This window comes from Syzygium oleosum, unplaced genomic scaffold, assembly GCF_021117445.2.
Source record: "Syzygium oleosum isolate NSW1041296 unplaced genomic scaffold, Sole_v2.1 Sole_v2.13, whole genome shotgun sequence".
In the NCBI taxonomy this organism is placed as follows: domain Eukaryota; kingdom Viridiplantae; phylum Streptophyta; class Magnoliopsida; order Myrtales; family Myrtaceae; genus Syzygium; species Syzygium oleosum.
The window spans coordinates 3,538,956-3,562,926 of record NW_026607497.1 but is presented as its reverse complement, the minus strand read 5'-3'; the positions used below and the strand labels follow the sequence as shown (position 1 = coordinate 3,562,926).

The 23,971-nt window shown below is 39.2% G+C and overlaps 2 protein-coding genes across 3 annotated transcripts; both read left to right on the top strand.

Annotated features, from left to right (window-relative positions):
* Positions 1-2,922: 2,922 nt before the first annotated feature.
* On the top strand, positions 2,923-5,276 carry LOC115675170 (ankyrin repeat-containing protein At5g02620-like). The gene is made up of 3 exons (XM_030597776.2): positions 2,923-3,656; positions 3,906-4,435; positions 4,529-5,276. The coding sequence occupies exons 1-3, from the start codon at positions 3,029-3,031 to the stop codon at positions 5,153-5,155; spliced, it is 1,785 nt and encodes a 594-aa protein (XP_030453636.1). The 5' UTR covers positions 2,923-3,028; the 3' UTR covers positions 5,156-5,276.
* A 3,197-nt stretch (positions 5,277-8,473) lies between these two features.
* Positions 8,474-10,967, top strand: LOC115675171 (protein ACCELERATED CELL DEATH 6-like). 2 transcript variants are annotated; one of them, XM_056317346.1, is made up of 4 exons: positions 8,474-9,301; positions 9,549-10,078; positions 10,172-10,601; positions 10,699-10,967. In XM_056317346.1, exons 1-4 carry the CDS (start codon positions 8,701-8,703, stop codon positions 10,740-10,742), a joined length of 1,605 nt encoding a protein of 534 aa, XP_056173321.1. In that variant the 5' UTR covers positions 8,474-8,700; the 3' UTR covers positions 10,743-10,967. The 2 variants fall into 2 exon arrangements, with proteins under 2 accessions (XP_056173321.1, XP_030453637.1); XM_030597777.2 differs by having other exon boundaries at positions 8,476-9,301; positions 10,172-10,967.
* The last annotated feature ends 13,004 nt before the right edge of the window (positions 10,968-23,971 follow it).

Below are 23,971 nucleotides of genomic sequence, written 5' to 3'. Positions count from 1 at the left end.
GCGCAGGTCCTCACGTTATTCATTAACTGCAAGGGAAAATCAACGACCAACTGCGAAGATATTTTGGCAAAGGACCTGCAGGTCCGGCTTTGGACCATGCGGACAAAAAAAAAAGACTTTGTACAACGTTGGAGAATTGACCTTTTTGGCAATTTGGCATGCCACGGTACGATAAATAGCCATCCATAGTCCTTCACTTATCATTCCTGCGTTGAAGGAAATGGAGACGCTGGCCGCACCGTTACTCTTGAAATTTTGGACAACTTGTTTGTCCGGTTTTCCTAAATCAATCAGGGGTTTGCTAGCATAATAGTCTTTTAAGCCACTGTAAGAGAAACAACATGTTGGGAGCCACAAATTATTAGGACATTTTCCACTTAAATTCAATCATTGCAACTCGTAAAACCAAAAAAAAAAAATTAAAACTTCAGATTTTATGCTGTGAGGATGTGATCAAGTAAAAATTATCGTAAATTACATTTTTCTTTATTTTACAATATTCTATAAAAATTTATTACATTTCGTCGTAATCAAGTACACAAAATGTCATAAATTGCATTTTTGTTTAGTTTTGCAACATCGCACCACCACTGACGACGTTTTATTCTAACTGGGTGCAACATATTATAAAGTATGAGAAAATATGATTTTTTTTTAGAATTAAGACTATGGTAGTATACAAAGAATTTCCGACGTAATGTCATACATGCAACACTTTATAAAAAACTAATTTCTTTTATTTAGATTATTAATTAGTTTTATCTTAATCAAGTGAGTGTCATAAGTTTCTTGTTTGTTGTAAGAAATATAAATATTGTGACATTTACCAAGAATTAAACGTCGTGCAATGTTTCGACCAAAAAAAATGTCGTACAATGTGAATATTTCTATTTAATGAGCGTTACGAGATTACACATTATAACAAAATGTAGGGGTAAAAAAGAAGATCATACTGCAACTTGTTCACAAAGGAGAGACAGGATGAAGATGGAGATTCAAGAGAAGTAGTTAGCAAGAACAAATAATGGTTTTTAATTTTCATTTTCTTGTCAGGGAATTGTCTTATTTTTTCATGTAAAGAATAAAATCTATAAACATCCAGAAGCTGGTTCTTCTTGGAATGAAAATTGTGATCGACATAGCACCGTTAGAAACTCAATCTAACAGCACCGTCACGCTAGCAAGACTATTATCTCAAAGTACTAACAATCCTACAGAGTACAGAGAATACTACATGACAAAAATTGCAGGCTAATTGTCCAATTTATTTTACAATATGATCACGTATGGACGAGCTAGGATTGGTGGATCTTCGCCCTCAATTAGAAATTAATTCTTGAAACTCAATTTATATTGAACCCAAGTTCAATTTTTTTAAATTACTAATTGTTGATCGATCTATCTTGACATGATAAATTAGATGTTCCATACCCACTTGACCGATCTAGAACTCATTTTTAGTGAAGGGTTTAAGAGCTGCCTAGACATGTGACATTTTGTTATATCCATCTTAATCACTCGTATGTGTAACTAACACTATCAATTTTCTCTTTCATCTTTATTTTTTCGTGATTTTTTCTTTCCTCTCTCTCAAAGGGAATTCATATTATCTAATAAGCGTTTCTACGGAACAGGTCTTTAATTCAATATGAGGGTTGGATAAAAGGAGAAAAAACATGGTCTGCCAGATTTGCTTTGGAAAACCGATTTTCTAACGTAACATACTAAAGTTAAAAGAAAGTTACGAAAGCAAAAATGATCAAACCTACATTTAATTGAGAAAAGTTACGGTGAATAAGAAAAATTAATGACACATAGACCGTAAAACTTTACGAATTGCAAAAGAAAGTTATAATCACTCAAACATTTTACTAACAATAAAATAAAAGAAATTTACTTCTAACTTATTAGGTCGAGCTCGGCATGAACCCGTGGGCCGGCATGGTCCAATAGTGTCATGCTTCTTGCCGGGCCACTATGGCCTGGTTATTCTTTTAGAACCTTTTTAGCTGTTCCACAATAACATGACAGTTATATGGCCGTTACATCGGCTGCAATTGCAACCGCCGCATCCATGAGCAATTTGACTTAATATAATCGCCGATCCCTTTTAAGTTTCGATCTAATCACCAAAGTCAATCTTAGGTCCATGGATTGGAGGGCATATTTGGATTCCGCACCCCACGGACAATGATTTGCTCATATTGGCATTCCTGATTTCCCACATCTCCACAGTATAACGCCGGGGCTGATTCTAGCCAAATTTTCTGATCACCGGCGGCCATTACTCTCCGGTATTCGCGTGCCTCGCCAGTGGAAGATTTAGTCAAGAGCATTGCTGGCCTAACAGTACTGTTAGCTAACGGTGCAATTCATATCACATGTTGAGAGAGCATCAGCTCTTATTTTAAGAAAGAAATCTACTCAAATCATTCAAGGTGGAGAATTAAAGGTGGAGAAGCCACCGTTCCATTTGGAAGACTTACGGCAACTTCAGCTAATCATTTCTCTTTAGTCAAAATTTTGAGAATTTTCTAAAAAATCAACGTCAACTGGCGTAGCGTATCCAGCACGACGGCCTTCATTACCGATTCACCTTGTTTTTCCAAACTTCTGGACGTAAGAGTTGCGCCATTTGACCTTGGATATGCGCGAACCTCTCTTTACGTGCTAGTCAATTTGGTTGAAGCCATGCTGCTCCGATGCGACGGGAGTGTATCCGCTCTAAGTTTTAGGACATGACTGAACCTATGCTGTCCCAATCTGAGGCAGCTGGCGTGTCGAACTTGACAGTTGACAGTGACTTTCTAGAATGTGCTCTGAAGTCATTTGGGGGCATTGACGTTGGGCACTTCAGGCACTGACGGTATTCACAGGACGAACCGGAAGGCGTTTATCAACAATTTAAACTGCCAAGGCTCTTTGGCTGAGGCGTTGGAAAGCAAACTTGTTCTCCAAGTTGGAAGCTTTCTGTCAAATTACTCCCCCTTTCCGGGAAACCGGTATTACCATCTATACAATCGGAGCGATGTTAGTTTATTCCTCTCCCGAGAAAATGGATCCGAGGCTGTACCGATATGCTAGCTCTGGTGATATTCGCTCCCTCAAGGAGCTTCTCGGTAGAGATCCGAGCGTACTCCTGGGGCGCACTCCTCAAGGAAACACGGCCCTCCATGTTGCCGCTAGATTTGGACAAAGACCGGTTTTCGAGGAGATCTATAGTCGATGCAAGTCCCTTCTCGTGCAGCCGAATTCCGAGGGAGACACTCCTCTGCATGTGGCTTCAGGGGGTGGCCATCTTTCTGTTGTGAAGTTTCTGGTCACAGAGATCACATCCACCGCTCCTTCTCAGCTAGACATTGAAAGCGGCTGTGACCGCATTTTCGAGATGCTAAGACAGGGAAATAGAAGGAACAACACAGCCCTGCATGAGGCGATCAGAAACGGTCACTCACAAGTGGTTCGGCTGTTAATAAAAGCCGATTCTCAATTTGTACTTTACGAAAATAGTGCGGGAGAATCCCCATTGTACCTGGCTGCTAGAGGGGGCATGGAAGAGATTGTAAATTGGATCTTGACATCGTGCCCTTTATCTGCGAACAGTGGATCAGATGGCCAGACGGCCTTGCACGCTGCTGTGAGCGCAAGACATTCTGGTAACTCTCTATTCCTTGACCTGCAAGATATCATGCTCTAAAGTGTTAACAAAGATGCTAAGTTCTTGTACCGAGTTCAACTATCATGTAATCTGATGTAGCAACAGAGTCCCGGTATCTATTGATGGAAAATTTGGCATTTATGCTTATACAAAGTAAAAAATCTTTTCAACTTCCATTAGATATTGCTCAGCCCCAATACTTGCAAGTTCTGCACGCTTTAAAGAATATTTGGTTCATGCATCACAGATATAGTGAAAGCCCTCCTAAGAGCAAAGCCGGAGCTGATCAAAGAAGCTGACCACCATGGCAGAACCCCTCTCTACTATGCAGCTTTTTCTGGATACCACAAATTGGTCCGGCAATTGTTAGAGCTCGATATCTCGAGTGCATATGTAGTGGACATAGATGGTTTTTCGTCACTTCATGCAGCAGCGAGTAATGGTCATGCCAAGGTTATAAAAGAGATTATTCGGCAATGCCCAGCTGCTGGGGAATTGGTAGACCTAAAGGGCCAAAACATTCTTCATGTTGCAGTGCTAAGTGGGGAAGCAAATGTTGTCAGATGCATATTGGAAACCTTTGAGCTCGGGGCCCTAATAAATCAGCCTGATCACAATGGCAATACTCCTCTGCATTTAACGATCATTGAAAGGAGAAGTTGGATTGCGGCTTACCTGTTGTGCGATGCGAGAGTTGATCGAACAGCTCGGAACATAAAAGGTGAAACTGCCTTCTACATAGATGAGCTAACCAAGGAAACACGTGTAATTCCTTCGGTAAGTATACTATTGCCCAGCCGTAATTCAATGAAATTTATGAATTCTCCGGGCCATGATTCTAAATCTAAATTGTCTTCCTTTGATTTGCAGGTTCCGATGGTGAACTGGCAACAACTACGCCTCCCACATCATTGGAATTTTCGAAAAGGATTTCTCCCCAGTACAAATGAACAAAAGGCCGGTGTCTTGGATTCAGAACAAACTTACAAGCAAAACTGTCAAACGTTATTGATGGTCGTGACACTCATCACAACCGTGACGTTTGCAGCAGCTTTCACAATGCCCGGCGGTTATAACAATAACGCTGGCCTAGACCAAGGAGTGGCCCTTCTCCGGTCAAGCAGTTATCTCAAGTCGTTCATTATCTCCGACACTATCGCGATGACCTGCTCGATAATGGCCGCTTCCCTCATACTCTGGGGCGCTGCTTTTGGGAGGAGACCTTACGTGCATTGCTACATGATTGCGGCTGTACTGACATGCATCGCGCTGCAGTCGACTGCAATATCGTTCTTGTCGGGTCTCGTGGCTGTTCTACCTGACCAAGCGTATGTCCACACCATGAATAACATAGTCGGCAGTTTCTTCCATGTTCACACCTGCTGGCTTCTTTTCAGACTGGCACAGATTTTTTCCTTCTCTGAGATCTGCCTCTCCTTGATTTCCCGCCTCAGAGGGCTCAAGCGTATCATCAATTCCCACAAAGTAAACAAATGACATTCTTCGGCAATGTTACATTGGAGAAATTGCGGACAACTTTGCCCCTCGGGGATTTAGTGAAATCTGCAGGAAAACATCGCTCAGTTTTTTCTTTTTTTTCTTTTTCAAGCCGACAAAACCCAACCGTGTTGTTTACTTATATGCTTCTACTAATGCCATGATACCTGGAGCTGTTTCCAGATGATCTCAGAGCCACCGTCCAACAGAATGACTTCATCTCTCAATATTTTGACATAAAACAGTCTGATTAATTATGATTAAAACACTAACACTGTCAAATGATTGACCTCGACTCTCACATCACTTCCACTTGATCCCTCAACACTTTCTATTCAAAGTAATACCGCGCTGATTTGCTTGTCCAGAGTCTAGGACACGAGATGTCAATGTCTGTGGAAAATTCAGAAAAAGAAACACTTGAGATTTGGCTCTCCATACCATCCCTCCAAACGTGTTAAACTTGGCATTGACTTCCCGAATGCGTTTAAAAGTCATCGAGTCATACCCTTGGATTCGCATTAGATACCGCAGCGCAGGTCCTCACGTTATTCATTAACTGCAAGGGAAATTCAACGACCAACTGCGAAGATATTTTGGCAAAGGACCTGCAGGTCCGACTTTGGACCATGCGGACAAAAAAAAAAAAGACTTTGTACAACGTTGGAGAATTGACCTTTTTGGCAATTTTGTATGCCACGCTACGATAAATAGCCATCCATATTCCTTCGCTTATCATTCCTGCGTTGAAGGAAATGGAGACGCTGGCCGCACCGTTACTCTTGAAATTTTGGACAACTTGTTTGTCCGGTTTTCCTAAATCAATCAGGATTTTGCTAGCATAACAGTCTTTTAAGCCACCGTGAGAGAAACATCATGTTGTGAAGCACAAATTATTAGGACATTTTCCACTTAAATTCAATCAATGCAACTCGTAAAACCAAAAAAAAATAAATTAAAACTTGGGATTTTACGCTATGAGGATGTGATCAAGTAAAAATATCGTAAATTACATTTTCCTTTATTTTACAATATTCATAAAAATTTATTACATTTCGTCGTAGTCAAGTACACACAATGTCATAAATTGCATTTTGTTTAGTTTTGCAGCGTCGCACCACCATTGACGACGTTTTATTCTAATCGAGTGCAACATATTATAAAGTATGAGAAAATATGATTTTTTTTTAGAATTAAGACTATGGTAGTATACAAAGAATTTCCGACGTAACGTCATAAGTGCAACACTTTATAAAAAACGAATTTCTTTTATTTAGATTATTAATTAGTTTTATCTTACTCAAGTGAGTGTCATAAGTTTCTTGTTTGTTGTAAGAAATATAAATATTGGGACATTTACCGAGACTTAAACGTCGTGCACTGTTTCGACCAAAAAAAATGTCGTACAATGTGAATATTTCTATTTAATGAGCGTTACGAGATTACATATTATAACAAAATGTAGAGGTAAAAAAGAAGAAGATAATACTGCAAAGTTGTTCACAAAGGAGAGGCAGGATGAAGATGGAGATTCAAGAGAAGTAGTTAGCAAGAACAAATAATGGTTTTTAATTTTCATTTTCTTGTCAGGGAATTGTCTTATTTTTTCATCGAAAGAATAAAATCTATAAACATCCAGAAGCTGGTTCTTCTTGGAATGAAAATTGTGATCGACATAGCACCGTTAGAAACTCAATCTAACAGCACCGTCACGCTAGCAAGACTATTATCTCAAAGTACTAACAATCCTACAAAGTACAGAGAATACTACATGACAAAAATTGCAGGCCAATTGTCCAATTTATTTTACAATATGATCACGTATGGACGAGCTAAGATTGGTGGATCTTCGCCCTCAATTAGAAATTAATTCTTGAAACTCAATGTACATTGAAACCAAGTTCAATTTTTTGTAAATTACTAATTGTTGATCGATCTATCTTGACATGATAAATTAGATGTTCCATACCCACTTGACCGATCTAGAACTCATTTTTAGTGAAGGGTTTAAGAGCTTCCTAGACATGTGACATTTTGTTATACCCATCTTAATCACTCGTATGTGTAACTAACACTATTAATTTTCTCTTCCGTCTTTATTTGTTCGCGATTTTTTCTTTCCTCTCTCTCAAAGGGAATTCATATTATCTAATAAGCGTTTCTACGGAACAGGTCTTTTGGATAAACGGAGAAAAAACATGGTCTGCCAGATTTGCTTTGGAAAACCGAATTTCCATCGTAACATACTAAAGTTAAAAGAAAGTTCCGAAAGCAAAAATGATCAAACCTACATTTAATTGAGAAAAGTTACAGTGAATAAGAAAAATTAATGACACATAGACCGTAAAACTTTACGAATTGCAAAAGAAAGTTATGATCACTCAGACATTTTACTAACAATGAAATAAAAGAAATTTAACTCTAACTTATTGGGCCGAGCTCGGCACGACCCCGTGAGCCGGCACAGTCCAATAGTGTCATGCTTCTTGCTGGGCCACTATGGCCTGGTTATTCTTTAGAACCTTTTTAGCTGTTCTACAATAGCATGATAGTTATATGGCCGTTACATCAGCTGTAATTGCAACCGCCGCATCCACGAGCAATTTGACTTAATATAATCGCCGATCCCTTTTAAGTTTCGATCTAATCACCAAAGTCAATCTTAGGTCCATGGATTGGAGGGCATTGGATTCCGCACCCCACGGACAATGATTTGCTCATATTGGCATTCCTGATGTCCCACATCTCCACGGTATAACGCCGGGGCTGATTCTAGCCAAATTTTCTGATCACCGGCAGCCATTAATCTCCGGTATTCGCGTGCCTCGCCGGTGGAAGATTTAGTCAAGAGCATTGCTGGCCTAACAGTACTGTTAGCTAACGGTGCAATTCATATCACAAGTTGAGAGAGCATCAGTTCTTATTTTAAGAAAGAAATCTACTCATATCATTCAAGGTGGAGAATTAAAGGTGGAGAAGCCACCGTTCCATTTGGAAGACTTACGGCAACTTCAGCTAATCATTTCCCTTTAGTCAAAATTTTGAGAATTTTCTAAAAAATCAACGTCAATGAGCGTAGCGTATCCAGGACGACGGCCTTTATCACCGATTCACCTTGTTTTTTCCAACTTCTGGACGTAAGAGTTGCGCCGTTTGACCTTGGATATGCGCGAACCCCCCTTTACGCGCTAGTCAATTCGGTTGAAGCCATGCTGGCTCCGATGCGATGGGAGTGTCTCCGCTCTAGGTTTTAGGACACGACTGAACCTATGCTGTCCCAATCTGAGGCAGTGACTTTCGAATGTGCTCTGAAGTCATTTGGGGGCATTGACGTTGGGCACTTCAGGCACTAACGGTATTCACACAACGAACTGGAAAGGCGTTCATCAACAATTTAAACTGCCAAGGCTCTTTGGCTGAGGCGTTGGAAAGCAAACTTATTCTCCAAGTTGGAAGCTTTCTGTCAAATTACTCCCCCTTTCCGGGAAACCGGTATTACCATCTATACAATCGGAGCGACCTTAGTTTATTCCTCTCCCGAGAAAATGGATCCGAGGCTGTACCGATATGCTAGCTCTGGTGATATTCGCTCCCTCAAGGAGCTTCTCGGTAGAGATCCGAGCGTACTCCTGGGGCGCACTCCTCAAGGAAACACGGCCCTCCATGTTGCTGCTAGATTTGGACAAAGGCCGATTTTCGAGGAGATTTATAGTCGATGCAAGTCCCTTCTCATGCAGCCGAATTCCGAGGGAGACGCTCCTCTGCATGTAGCTTCAGGGGGTGGCCATCTTTCTGTTGTGAAGTTTCTGGTCACAGAGATCACATCCACCGCTCCTTCTCAGCTAGACATTGAAAGCGCCTGTGACCGCAATTTCGAGATGCTAAGACAGGGAAATAGAAGGAACAACACAGCCCTGCATGAGGCGATCAGAAACGGTCACTCACAAGTGGTTAGGTTGTTAATAAAAGCCGATTCTCAATCTGTACTCTACGAAAATAGTGCGGGAGAATCCCCATTGTACCTGGCTGCTAGAGGGGGCATGGAAGAGATTTTAAATTGGATCTTGACATCGTGCCCTTTCTCTGCGAACGGTGGATCAGATGGCCAGACGGCCTTGCACGCTGCTGTGAGCGCAAGACATTCTGGTAACTCTCTATTCCTTGACCTGCAAGATATCATGCTCTAAAGTGTTAACAAAGATGTTAAGTTCTCGAACCGAGTTCAACTATCATGTAATCTGATGTAGCAACAGTCCTAGTATCTACTGATGGAAAATTTGGCATTTACGCTTATACAAAGTAAAAAATCTTTTCAACTTCCATTAGATATTGCTCAGCCCCAATACTTGCAAGTTCTGCACGCTTTAAAGAATATTTGGTTCATGCATCACAGATATAGTGAAAGCCCTCCTAAGAGCAAAGCCGGAGCTTATCAAAGAAGCTGACCACCATGGCAGAACCCCTCTCTACTATGCAGCTTTTTCTGGATACCACAAATTGGTCCGGCAATTGTTAGAGCTCGATATCTCGAGTGCATATGTAGTGGACATAGATGGTCATTCGTCACTTCATGCAGCAGCGAGTAATGGTCATGCCAAGGTTATAAAAGAGATTATTCGGCATTGCCCAGATGCTGGGGAATTGGTAGACCTAAAGGGCCAAAACATTCTTCATGTTGCAGTGCTAAGTGGGGAAGCAAATGTTGTCAAATGCATATTGGAAACCTTTGAGCTCGGGGGCCTAATAAATCAGCCTGATCATAACGGCAATACTCCTTTGCATTTAACGATCATGGAAAGGAGAAGTTGGATTGCGGCTTACCTGTTGTGCGATGCAAGAGTTGATCAAACAGCTCGGAACATAAAAGGCGAAACTGCCTTCGACATAGATGAGCTAACCAAGGAAACACGTGTAATTCCTTCGGTAAGTATACTATTGGTCAGCCGTAATTCAATGAAATTTATGAAATCTCCGGACCATGTTTCGAAATCTAAATTGTCTTCCTTTCACTTGCAGGTTGCGATGGTGAACTGGCGACAGCTACGCCTCCCATATCATTGGAAGTTACGAGGAGGACTTCTCCCCAGTACAGATGAACAAAAAGCCGGTGTCTTGGATTCAGAACAAACTTACAGGCAAAACTGTCAGATGTTATTGATGATCGCGACACTCATCACAGCCGTGACGTTTGCAGCGGCTTTCACAATGCCTGGCGGTTATAACAATAATGTCGGCCCAGGCCAAGGAGTGGCCCTTCTCCAGTCAAGCCATTATCTTAAGTGGTTCATCATCTCCGACACTATCGCGATGACCTGCTCGATAATGGCCGCCTCCCTCATACTCTGGGGCGCTGTTTTCGGCAAGAGACCTTACGTGTATTGCTATGTGATTGCAGCTGTGCTGACGAACATCGCGCTGCAGTCAACTGCGACATCGTTCATGACGGGTCTCCAGGCTGTTTTACCTGATGAAAGTTATGTCCACATCTTGAGTTACATAGTCGGCTGTGCCTTCAATGCTAACGCCTGCTTGTTTCTCTTCAGATTGGCACAGACTTTTTCATACTCTCACATCTGCCTCTCCTTGATGTCCTGCCTCAGAAGGCTCAAGTTCATCATCAATTCCCACATAGCAAAGAAATAACATTCTCCAGCAATGTGCAAGAAAACATCGCTCTGTTTTTCTATTTCTTTTTTGGGCTAACAAAACCCAAGCATCGTCTGCTTATATGCTTTTACCAATTCTATGATACCTGGAGCTGTTTCCAGAAGATCTCAGTGCCATCATCCAACAGAACGACTTCTTCTCTCTATATTTTTACATAAAACAGTCTGATGAACTATGATCAAACACTAACACAGTCAAATGATTGACCTTGACTCTTATATCAATTTCATTTGATACCTTAACACTTCCATTCTAAATCATGGGTAGACTTAGGAAAGAATTGTTAGGCCTGTTGCCGAGTCGGATCATATCTAACCTAAGCCATATACAAGTTACATTCTCAACCATTAATTCGGCCCATTAGGTTGATTATGGAGCATGGTCAATCTGCATGGTATCCCCCATTTCTGGGGTAAGCAAGATTTTCCCTTTAGATATAGTTCTTCAACTTTATACCACATGTCACACAAAATAATAAAAAAAACAAGACTTTGTACCATATGACGTGGGAGAATGACATTTTGGCAATTTGGTATACGACATACGATGAAAAGTCATCCTTATTCCTTCACTAATCAATCTTGCGTCATATCTTAAAATATCAACAATCGTACAGACTACAGGGGATGTTGCATGACAAAAATGTATCAAATTTAATCTAAACTATGACCACGTTAGAACGAGCTAAGACCGGTGGATTTTCGCTATCCGCCGGAAATTAATTCTAGAAACTTTAATATTTTTTTAACCAAAAAACTTAATTTTAATTTTAATGAAAGATATTGGCATTTGATGGAATGTTCGGATCGAAGTTTGAGGTCGAAATCCTCCTTGAATTTGCTTTCTGTATAGAAGAGATCAAAGCAATATGGTGCGGTTCTTTGTAGAGCCCATTTGACCATAAGTAAGGACATAAAAGCAGTAGGCACCGGAAGGTTTTGGGTTAGGCCCGGTATATGTTATCGGACTTTTAACACGAGTCTAAGTTAGACCCGATTATGAGCCTAGCGGGTCACGAGAGAGCTAGACCCCAGGCCCAAAGTACAAATGGGTGGAAAATCTAATAGTTCTAAATCATATGCGGACTTCAAGAAAGAATTGTTAGGCCTGGTGTCTGAGTTGGATGAGCAAGTTTCATAAACATTAATTCGGCCCATGAGGTTGATTATGGGGCATGGTCAATCTGCATGATATTCCCCTTTTTTTTTTGGTTTAGCAAGATTTTCCTTTTGAATATAGCTTTTTAATTGTGGACCATGGTCACACACAATAAATAAATAAATAAAGAGTTTGTACCATGCTACGTCAGAGAAAGAATTTTTGGCAATTTGGTCATTCTTGCGTCATATCTCAAACGAAAAAGAGAAGCTGTGCATTCTGCACCATACATTTTCCCAAGTTTGTCCGGCTTCCCTAAAATCAAAGAATCCCTCTTCCAAGATTACATTCTTATTTTAATTTTACCTTTTTGAGAAAAAGCCGCCAAGAATCCCAAATTACGTTTACTATGACACATTTATCTTGAACTTTTTTTCTGACATCAAAAACCTTAAATTATGCATACTGTGACACATTTATCCTAAACTTTTGTTGTGACATAAAAAACCCCCAAAGTTATATCCATGTGATACATTTACTCTTCGTTAAGGTTCCATCAAATAGTTTTTTCGCTAAGTTTTTATTTCAATCAAGCCACATGGATGCTGTCAATATCGTTTGCTTTCCAAAGTCTATGTAGACAGATTTTTAACAGTGTTCATTAACGAAAACTTGATGGAGGGTAAAAAACCTCAAATTTGTACCTATGTGACACATTTACTCTTCGTCAAGGTTTCTTTAGGCGATTTTTTCGCCAAAATTTTAATTTAATTAAGCCATGTAGGCGTCATGTCAAAACTATTTGTTTTCCAAAGTCCATATAGGCAGATTTTTAACGGTGATCATTAACGGAACCTTGACAGAGGGTAAATGTATCACACGAGTATAAGTTTTAGAATTTTTTGTCAAAAAAAGTTTAAGATAAATACGTCACAATGGACATTATTTGAAAATTTTGGTAGCCTTTTCCCCTTTTTTTAGTGGCTTTTGATTCCTTTTCTCTTTCTTTTTAAATTTTTTCCTAGGTCCTTTTCTCTTTTTCGTACAGAGCCACTTATTCCATTTGAGATATGGTGATATTAGTTGGTCATCACTACACCAATCAAAAGAAATTGGAAAAATTCCAAATAAGGACTTAAAGTGCTCTCATTTTCTCAAATAAGAACTTGAAATAGATTTTGTATTAAATAAGGACCTGAAGTGGCATGTTAGTCTTAAAAAAAGGTCTGAAGTGGTCATAAGAGTTTCAAATAAGAGCCTGATCTTGCCGGTCGCCGGTTGGTGAAATATTCCGACCAGTCAAGAGCATTTTCTTCTAAAGACAATTTTTATTTTCATTTATTTCTTTTTTCCTTTTCTTTCTTTCTTTTTTTCTTTCTTTTTTTTCCTTTTCTCTTTTTGTTCTTCGCCGGTGGCCAGCAATTTTTGAATTCTTTCCCTTTATGAGTGATTTCAGTTCCTGGCCTTTGCGTGTGACTTCCACGATCTATCTTCTTCTTTCGTGAGTTCTTTCCTTCGTAGTTTTGCCACCATTCTTTTCAGTCTTGTAATAACCATTGCCTTGATGTGAAATAGCCTAGCTTAGGGTGGAATTCCTTCTTTGAAGACTTAGGGCGCGTTTGGTAACGTTTCTACTTCTTTATTTTTCTGTTCTTCTGTTCCTTGGAACAAAAAAAGAACAGAAATCTGTTTGGTAACGCATTTTATTTTTCTATTTCTTGGAATAGAAAAATGGCCAAGAAATAGATTTGGAACAGAAATAAGAAGTAGATTTTTTCTATTTCTTTGTTCCCAGAAACAAAAAAAGAAATAGAAAGGTCTGGTCCTCAAGCCGCGACCTCAGCTCCTCCTCCATCCTTCGTCATCTGTAGACTGTCTCAAAGCACCGGTCCGGTCCATTCCCGGCGGGAATAATAATAAAAAAATTCATAAAAAAAGTTAAAAATTCCCAAAATTCCAAAAATTCATAAAAATCAGAAAAATTCTCAGAAAATCCATAAAAATAAGGAAAACTCAGAAAACCCATAAAAATTTGCAAAACTCTGAAACTGAAAAAATTAAAAAATTTTATAAAAAATTTTCTGGAAAATAAAAAGAGAGATTTTGGGAAAGTAAAAAATTTTAATAAAATTTTCCCCAAAAAAAATCAAAAATAAAAAATTCACAAAATGGCTTAGAATAAATTAAAAAATTTCGAAAATTCATAAAAATTAGAAAAATTTCAGAAAAATCCCTAAAAAAATTAGAAAATTAAAAAATTCCAAAATATCAGAAAATTTCTCAGAAAATCCATAAAAGTAAGAAAAACTAAGAAAACCCATAAAAATTTGCAAAATTCCGAAATTGAAAAAATTAAAAAAAATTTCATAAAAAAGTTTCCCGAAAATAAAAAGAAACAGATTTAGGGAAAGTAAAAAATTTTAATAAATTTTAATAAATTTTACCCCAAAAAATAAAAAAAAATTCACAAAATGGCTTAGAATACCTGTGGCCACCCACTTTGAGTGAAATTTAAATTTTTTTAGGTGCCCAAGTGGTATTTTTTAAGATTCCTTAATTTAGGGATTAAAAGGGGTTTTAAACCCCTAAAAAGGATTAGAAAAACCAATAAATCATGCTTATTGGTTTTTTCACTTATAACTTGTACTTATAGTTAAATAAAAGATATAGATTTGAATGCAAAAAATTGGGAATAGAAATTTTTTTGGTTGTACCAAACACATTTCTGTTCTTTTTTTATTCCAGGAATAGAAATTTTGTACAGTTACCAAACGCATTTTTTTGCTCAAAAACTCATCCAGAAAATAGAAATAGAAAAAACTATTTCTGAAAAGAAATTGTTCTCAGAAATAGAAACATTACCAAACGCGCCCTTAGTCAAAACCCCTCCTGAAGTTGTCTTCATTTTCGATTCCTTATCGATTTCAAGTGTTGGAAGTGGTGTGGTGGAGCAAGGTCCTTTTCTTTGAATTGTTGAAATTCCCCCCCCCCCCCTTGAGAAGGGCTGGTTGGGCGAGGCGACTCTCGCCCAGATCTAGCGAGGTCATCCCTCACCTGTTGCCGGTGAGGGTGGCCCTCGCCAGATCGGGCAAGGGCGACCCTCGCCAACCCAACCCTTCCCGGGCTTTGTTGGTGGCTAGCCATCGGCTAAGAACAAAAAGAAACCCAAAAAAGAAAAAAGGAAAAACGAAAGAAAAAAAGGAAAAAAATTCAAAAAAAGTTAAAAGACAAAAATGCCCTTACCATCCAAAAAGTCAGGCCCTTCTTTGAAACAAACATAGCTATTACAGGCTATTATTTGAAACAAAATCCACTCCATGCACTTATTTGAGAAAATGATGGCACTTTAGGCCATTGTTTGACATAAAGTCCACTTTAGGCTCTTATTTGAGAAAGCTCTTCAGGCCCTTATTTGAAATTTTCCCAAAAGAAATTACTAGGACATCTCCACTTAAATTTGATCGACGTAACTAATAAAACAAAAAAGAAAAAACAAAACTTGCAAATTTACGCAGTGAGGATGTGATCAAGTGCAAAATATTGTAAAATATGTTTTCTTTTATTTTACAATATTCTATAAAAATTTGTTACGTTTGATCTAATCAAGTACACATGATGTCATAAAATGTATTTCTGTGTAATTTTACAACATCGCACCACCATTACGTCATTTTGTTATAACCGATATTATAAAGTATGAGAGAATATGATTTTTTGATATTACGATTATGATGGTATACAAAGAATTTCCGACATTACAGCATAAGTGCAATATGTTGGGGCTAACAATACAACCTAAGAGGGGGTGAATAAATTGTTTGAGAACTATGAAAAACATTTGCGGAATATAACAAATTCAACTTCAAACAGTGGCAAAAACAGTTTGTAGAAATCGGGTAAATGCTGCTTTTTGCCAAATCGTGATAATAAAGATCAAGTAATGCTAATAATAAAGAGATAGAAGATTTGCAAGTAGATATATAGTGGTTCGGCTTTATCCCTAAGCCTACATCCACTCTCCAGACTAACAGCCGCAATACGGGCTGGATTGAACTAGTAATATGCTTAACAAGTTATAATTGGCAAGTGTTGATCCTTTACAAATAATAGATCACACTATCAGGATTCAATTATTGCACTTACTCTTATACACTTGATCTTTCACATGGTTACTATACGGTAAGATTATCATAGTGAAGATCTTTCAGGAGAACGAAACAATATTAACAAGGAAAGAAGCTCAGAGCAAATATTCGAATTCTACATTGTGCTCTCTAACATTTTGGCGTCGAAGGTCTTATCTTAAATAGACATATTCATTCTTCCTGTTGGAGGTGCTTGAGAAGATCAACTAGCCATTAGAGAACCGTTGGTGCTACTATCTAGAAATGGTACTGTCCATATTGCAGGCTACCCAGAAATAGGTCCTATAGCTACTGTTCCTTACTCTGACTGCTCTGACAATTCTGACAAACACATGCTCCTGTTCCCCGATAGACTTCATGATCTTTCCGTTGCACATTTCCATCCTTCAATAGCTATAATCTCGAACATCCTCACATGTTCGTTGTTCAAATATCACCAATGACATGATGTCTCAGCATTGATGCAAACATCATCAATCAGCTGATCTTTATGTCCGTTGGTGCTGTTTACAGAAAAACGTACCAGGATAATCTTGAGATCTTCTCCTAATGGATCACATCATGAATATCACGTTGTCCTTAAAAATCATCACAATCTTCCACCTCATCTGTATAAGGCAGTTGCTCTCACCTGATATCGATGCTGATCTTTTTTGTCCTTCCAAGCAGATTGGCAATTTCGACTCTACCAAGCTGTTCATCTTCATGGTCCTTCCAGGCTCTACCAAACATCCTCGTTCTAGGATTGTTCACCATCACAGGTCCATTCAACTGTTCATCCGATCTTTGTACCTCCAAGCGATCACGAACATCCCTGTTCTTCTCGGCTTGTTCACCCTCGATCAAGATCCTTCCAAATGTTCATCTTATCCGAAAATCCTTCCAGCTTGTAGACATCTTCAATTACCTAATATCTTGTTCACCTCATATATCGGCAGAGCATCTTGACAGTGATAGAGCACTCCTCATATCAGAATATTCTGGTGCTATTTATGACAAACATCTGCATCTCAGCTTGTGCATATATCACCTAGTACTACTCAACAAATACACACATTAGTAGCCTTTGATTATCTTTATCATCTTCAAAACAACATAGGGGATTTTCCCATAATCACCACATTTGTGATTTTCCCAACACAACACTTTATAAAATGTGGATTTTTTTTGCTTAGTTTTATTGCAACTAAGTGAATGTCATAATTTTCTTGTTTTACTTTGTGAGATATAGATATTGCGACAATTATCTAAACTTAAACATCCTACAACTTTATGAGCAAGACTCTTATCTCAAAGTATTAACAATTGTATAGAGTACAGAGGATGTTGCATGACAAGAAATGCAAGCTAATTGTCCGATTTAATCTACAATATGATCATGTACGAACAAGCTAAGATATATATATATATATATATATATATTGTAGATTATATATAACCCAACCTTCATTTTTTGTTAATTACTATATTGCCAATCCATTGATCTTGACATGATGAATTAGATGATACATACCTAAACTTGACTCACTTTGTCATTGGTAGAGCCCGAATCATGCAGTGGGGATAGGTTATATTGTAGATTTAATCGGGGATGGATTTAGAACTCATTTTCAGTGGGGATAGGTTTAGCTGCTGCCCAGACATGTCGCATTCTGTTATATCTCTCTTCATCTCTAATATGCGTATCTTAAGCACATTAGTAAGTATAAGAGAAGAAAAGAAGTTTGTACAAAAAAAGAACGGGAAATAATAAGAAGGTGGTGGAATAAAACAACACTTTTTTTTTATTAATATAGACAGTCTTGTTGTTCATGAATATGTGCGGGTTATGCATTTTCAATACATTACAATTTTCACCATTGTGCGCCTAATAGCTTCTCTACGAACTTTTTTCAGAATTCTTGTAAGGGAAAATTATTCAAAAAGTCCTCAACTTATTGTACGGTGGCTAATTCAGTTCTAAACATTTCAATTTTGCTAATTCAGTCCTAAACCTTTTAAAAAGTTACAATTCAGTCATAAATCTTTCAATCGTGCCAATTTAGTCCTAAGCTTGTTAACTATTTGTCAATCTAGTCATAAACCTTTTAACGAATTGCTAATTTAGTCCTTCTGGCAAATTTTGGCCGGAAATCGCTGACTTAGCGATCCAGTCGGCGCCGGCTGTCCAACGTGGCGCTGACATGGATAATTTTCTATTTTTTAAAAAAAAATCAATTTTTTTATTGATTTATATTGATTATTATATTTTTATTATTTTCTTTTCTTTTCTTTTCTTTCTTTTTTTTTTCCTTTCTTCTTCTTCGTTGAGCTCGCCGGCTGAGGGTTGGCGGAGGTGGCCAGCCACTGGACGAGGGCCGGCGACCCCCCCGGCCCAGGGGTGAGGGTCGCGAAGCCCTCACCCGCCCTTGCTGTGGCTGGCGAGGGCCTGGGCGAGGGTTCTCGATGCCCTCGCCGGCCGCGATGCCTTCGTTAGATCTAGCGTGGCGAGGACGTTGCGGACCTCGCCCAGGCAATTGCCGGCCGCAGCGACGGTGGGCGACAGCTCACGATACCCTTGCCGGCCGCAGCAAGGACTCACAAGCCTTCACTGAAGCTGGCAGGCGAGGACCGAGACGCCCTCGCTGTGGCCCACGAGGGCCTGGGCGAGGGCTCGTGAGCCCTCACCCACGGCCTGCGGGGGTCGCCAGCCCTCGGCCAGTGGCCGGCCACCTTCGCTAGCCCTCAGCCGGCGACTCACCGGCTTAACGAAAAAGAAAGGGAAAAAAAGAGAAAAGAAAAGAATAAAAATAAATTAATCAATAAAAAAATTCAAATTTTTAATATATATAAAATTATCCACGTCAGCGCCACGAAGGACGGCCGATGCCGGCTAGACCGCCACATCAGCAATTTTCAGCCAAAATTAGTCGGAAGGACTAAATTAGCAATTTCGTGAAAAAGTTTAGGACTAAATTGGCAAATAGTCAATAGGTTTATAACTAAATTGGCACGATTGAAAAGTTTATAACTGAATTTGCAACTTTTTAAAGGGTTTATGACTGAATTGGCAAAATTGAAAGGTTTAGGACTTAATTGGCTGTCGTACAATAGGTTTAGGACTTTTTAGATAATTTTCCCACTCTTGTAATGTATCGGCAAAATGGGAAAAATTTCAAAAGCTTAAGGAATACCGGTAGGTTTATCTAGAAATTAGTGGAAAAAGTGCCAAAAAAGTCCTAAACCTTTGGCATTTGTGCTAATTTAGTCATAAACCTTTTTTTTATGCCAAGTCAGTCATAAACCTTTTGCATTGATGCCAAATTAGTCTTAAACCTTTTTTTGGTGTCAATTCAATCCTAAACCTTTTGCATCGGTGTCAATTTAGTCTTAAACCTTTTGTTTTTGTGCCAATTCAGTCCTTCCGACCAATTTTGACCGGATTTTGTTGACGTGGACGCCGACCGGCCGGCGGCCGGTCACCGGCGCTGACATGGACAACTTTAATAATATTTTAATTTTTTATTTATTTTTTTCTTTTTTTCTTTCCCCCCCCCTTCTTCCTTCCTCCAACCGGTCGCTGCACCGGCGACCGGCCAGAGGCTAGAGGCCAACCATGGCGAGGCTCGCCCTCGCTAGCGACGGCGAAGGCGAGCCTCGCCATGGCTGGGCAAGGCCCGACCTCACCGGATCTGGCGAGATCGAGCCTCACTGACGACTGGCACGACCTCGCCAAATCCGGCGAGGTCGGGCCTCACCCAACCATAGCGAGGCTCAAGCCCTCGCCGATCGGCGGCTGGGAAAGGTTGGGTCGCCAAATCCGACGAGGTCGGGCCTCGCCCAGCGCGAGGCCGCCCTCGTCGGCCTCTGGCCGGTCGCCAGTTCGACGACCGGCTGGAGGAAGGAGGGAGGAGAAGGGGAAAAAAATAATAAAATAAAAAAATAAAAATTCAAAAAAAATTAAAATATTATTAAAGTTATCCATATCAGCGCCGATGACCGGTCGGCGTCCATGTCAGCAAAATAAAGTCAAAATTGGCCGAAAGGACTAAATTAACATAAAAATAAAAGGTTTAGGACTGAATTGGCACAAATACAAAAAGTTTAGGATTGAATTGTCACCATAAAAAGGTTTAAGACTGAATTCGCACCAATGCAAAAGGTTTAGCACTGAATTGGGCAAAAAAAAAGGTTTAAGACTAAATTGGCACCAATGAAAAGGTTTAGGACTTTTTGGCACTTTTCCCAGAAATTAATATCATGTGGACAGAGCTATTTCTGACAACATGCTCATTTATCTCTTTTGGGTAAAAGCCACAAAAAATCCTAAATTATGCCAATTGTGACACATTAACCAAAAAAAAAATTATGACACCAAAAACCCCCAAACTTGTACCTATATGACACATTTGCTCCAAACTTGTACAATGTAACACATTTACTCCAAACTTCTTCTTGTGACACCAAAAATTCCAAACTTGTATCCGTGTGACACGTTTACCCCAAAAATTTGGTGTAACAGAAAAAAAATTTAGGGTTTTTACTGTCACAAAAAAAAGTTTGGGGTAAATATGCCATATAGGTATAAGTTTTGGGTTTTTAGTATCACAGAAAAAAGTTTAGGGCAAATTTGTCACATGGGTACAAGTTTGAAGTTTTTGGTATCACAAAAAATAGTTTAGCGTAAATGTATCACAATGAGCAAAGTTTGGGGTTTTTTATGGCTTTTTCCCATCTTCTTTTACAAAAAAAACTAATTATCTCGTTGGGTCAATTAATGAGCTACTCGAGTAAAGTATATAAAGAAAAGAAAAAATATCACAAATAGTCCATCAACTTTGGTTTAATATACAATGTTGTAACTGTACCTTTAATTTTTTGAATGGGGTCCTTAAACTTTTGGTACATGGTTCAATTTAATTCATAAACTATATAAAAATATTCAATGTTATCCCTGAACTCGAATTAATATAAAAATAATATTGGATATTTTCATATAATCTAAGGACTAGATTGAAGATTTACGAAAAGTTTAGAGACGATATTGTACATTGGGCTAAAGTTCAGGGACGACATTGAACAAATTAAAAGTTCAAGAACGACATTGCACATTAGGCCAAAGTTCAAGGACTATTTGTATTGCGGAAGCCAAGCGATCGAACAATAAAATAGATAGAACAAGAAAATAAATCGAACACCAGATTTACGTGGTCTGGTCGTAGTGACATGCGTCCACAAGGAGAATAGCACGAAATTCCATTATAGATCAAGCGATACAACTAAGATTACAACTACACTCGAGTCACTCAAACACTCTTAGTGTTTCCCACGTTCCCAATTACACTCAATAGCTCACGTAGTATTTAGCTCAATAATTCCTCACAAAATAATCTCTCAATCTCACGAAGAAATTATACACAAATCTTACCACAGGATTTAATCGGCTTCAACACTAATTTTTTTGGTGTACTTCCACAAAGAAAACTCACGCCGAGCACTCGGTTCGACACGGCGCTTCAAGAATCAATTCTTCGTTCTGGACATATGGACTTCAAGAAAACCACGCTGCTCTTCATCAACAACTGCACCTCAAAGATTCCCATAACCGTATATTTATATGACATATTTGGAGAAGGAAACCAAATGTAAGTCTGACCCATCCGTGAAAAAGAATATCACACGAAAAGAAATCCTCGCACGGCATCCAATAAAATTCGGTCAATCCAGTCAACAAAGGCCATGGTCAACTTTCCTTTTCTATTTGCCTTGGCCGACTCCAGTAACCGAAACAATTATGCGCCCCTCCTTTTTCTTTAATTTAATTTCCACGACCAAGAGATTCGTATATTTCACTTGACCGATTAATTTAACCGCTTCGCTTTGGCCCGGGTTTCATTCAATAGGCTCAAATTCGAGACATATTTTAATAATTTGTATAATTATCCCTAAAGGAAACCTTTGATCCGACTTCAATTCGCATACTCCAACTTCGTTCTCTACTCATGTTGGGAAAAAGAACAGTATATGCGAAAAAGGCCTGGATAATTTTCCCACTACTATTTCTGTGACAATTAAATAGGATAAAATATTTGATGAAAGCTGTAAAGACGAATAGTAAATAACACCAGAATTTTAACGTGGAAACCCTCCAAGGTGAAGGGAAAAACCACGGGACCGTAGTCCACTTCAAACTTCCACTATGATAAATAATGGGATACAACTTCACCCTAAGGTGGATCTCTCACTGTCTTCAATTTGTGGATCTGAACCTCTCACAAACTGGATAACTCTCTTGAAGATAACTCTCTTGGAAGAAGAAGATTGTTTCTTCCGCTATACTATGATCTTCTTGCTTTTTGTATATATCTCTCCATTGAGGAGGACTCCTATTTATAGGAGCAAATGCAATCCCAATTGGAATTGTGCGATATGAAAATCACGGTGATTATGTTCCGAAACATTCATGATTTTCTGGATGTGGAAGATCATGTTGATTTATCTCCCGATCTCTCTTGATTTTCTTTCCCCCTCCCTTTGGCCTCTCCAATTGGGAGTGACCTACTCAACAAATCTCCCCCTCACGAACAATTTGGAGAGGGTGTCAAACCTGCAAAAGTTCGACAAGCTTGCATCTTCACTATAGATAGGGATTTTGTCATCATATCTGAGCCGTTGTTGTCAGTGTGTATTTTCTTTAACTGCAAGGCTTTTTCTTCCAACACATCACGTATCCAATGATATCTGATATCAATGTGTTTGGACCTGGAGTGGAAAGTTGCATTTTTGCTGAGGTGTATTGCGCTTTGACTATCCGAGTACAAGATATACTTCTCTTGGTTATGGCCCACTTCTTGTAGGAACTTCTTCATCCACAAGAGTTCTTTACATGCTTCCGTTATCGCAACATACTCTGCTTCGGCAGTAGATAGGGCAACACATTTTTGTAGTCGAGATTGCCATGAGACTGCTCCCCCTGCAAAAGTCATTAGGTACCCCGATGTAGACTTTCTTGAGTCCACATCCCCTGCCATGTCTGCATCCGAAAAACCTTCTAACATGGTTTTATCATTACCAAAGCATATACAGTTATTAGAAGTACCTCGGAGATACCTGAATATCCATTTGACTGCTGCCCAATGTTCCTTACCGGGATTGGATAGGAACCTGCTTACCACACCAACTGCATAGGCGATATCAGGCCTCGTGCATACCATCGCGTACATTAGGCTGCCAACCGCCGATGCATAAGGAACCTTTTCCATTTCCTTCTTTTCTGTCTCACTTTTCGGGCATTGCTCCAAACTGAGCTTGAAGTGGTTTGCAAGTGGAGAACAAACTGCTTTGGATTTATTCATGTTAAATCTTTCAAGAACTTTATTAACATACCGTTCTTGAGATAACCAGAGTTTACGGTTCTGCCTGTCTCGGAAGATTTCCATCCCAAGAATTTGTTTTGCAGGTCCTAAATCCTTCATCGCAAAGGACTTGCTTAATTCCTTCTTTAAGTTGTTGATCTTGCTTTTATCCTGGCCAACAATTAGCATGTCATCGACGTAAAGCAAAAGAATTAGGAAATTACCATCGGTAAATTTCTTGACGAACACGCAGTGATCAGCGGTGGTTTTGTTGAACCCATTTTCTTCCATGAATGAATCGAACTTTCTATACCACTGTCTTGGTGCCTGCTTGAGCCCGTAAAGACTCTTCCTCAGTCTACACACAAGATTTTCTTTGCCTTTGATTTTGAAGCCTTCAGGCTGATCCATGTAGATCTCCTCGTTTAGATCCCCATGTAAAAATGCAGTCTTCACATCAAGTTGCTCGACCTCCAAGTTCAAGCTTGCTGCCAAGCCAAGAACAACTCGGATAGAAGACATTTTAACCACAGGTGAAAATATCTCGTCGAAGTCGATATCTTTCTTCTGAG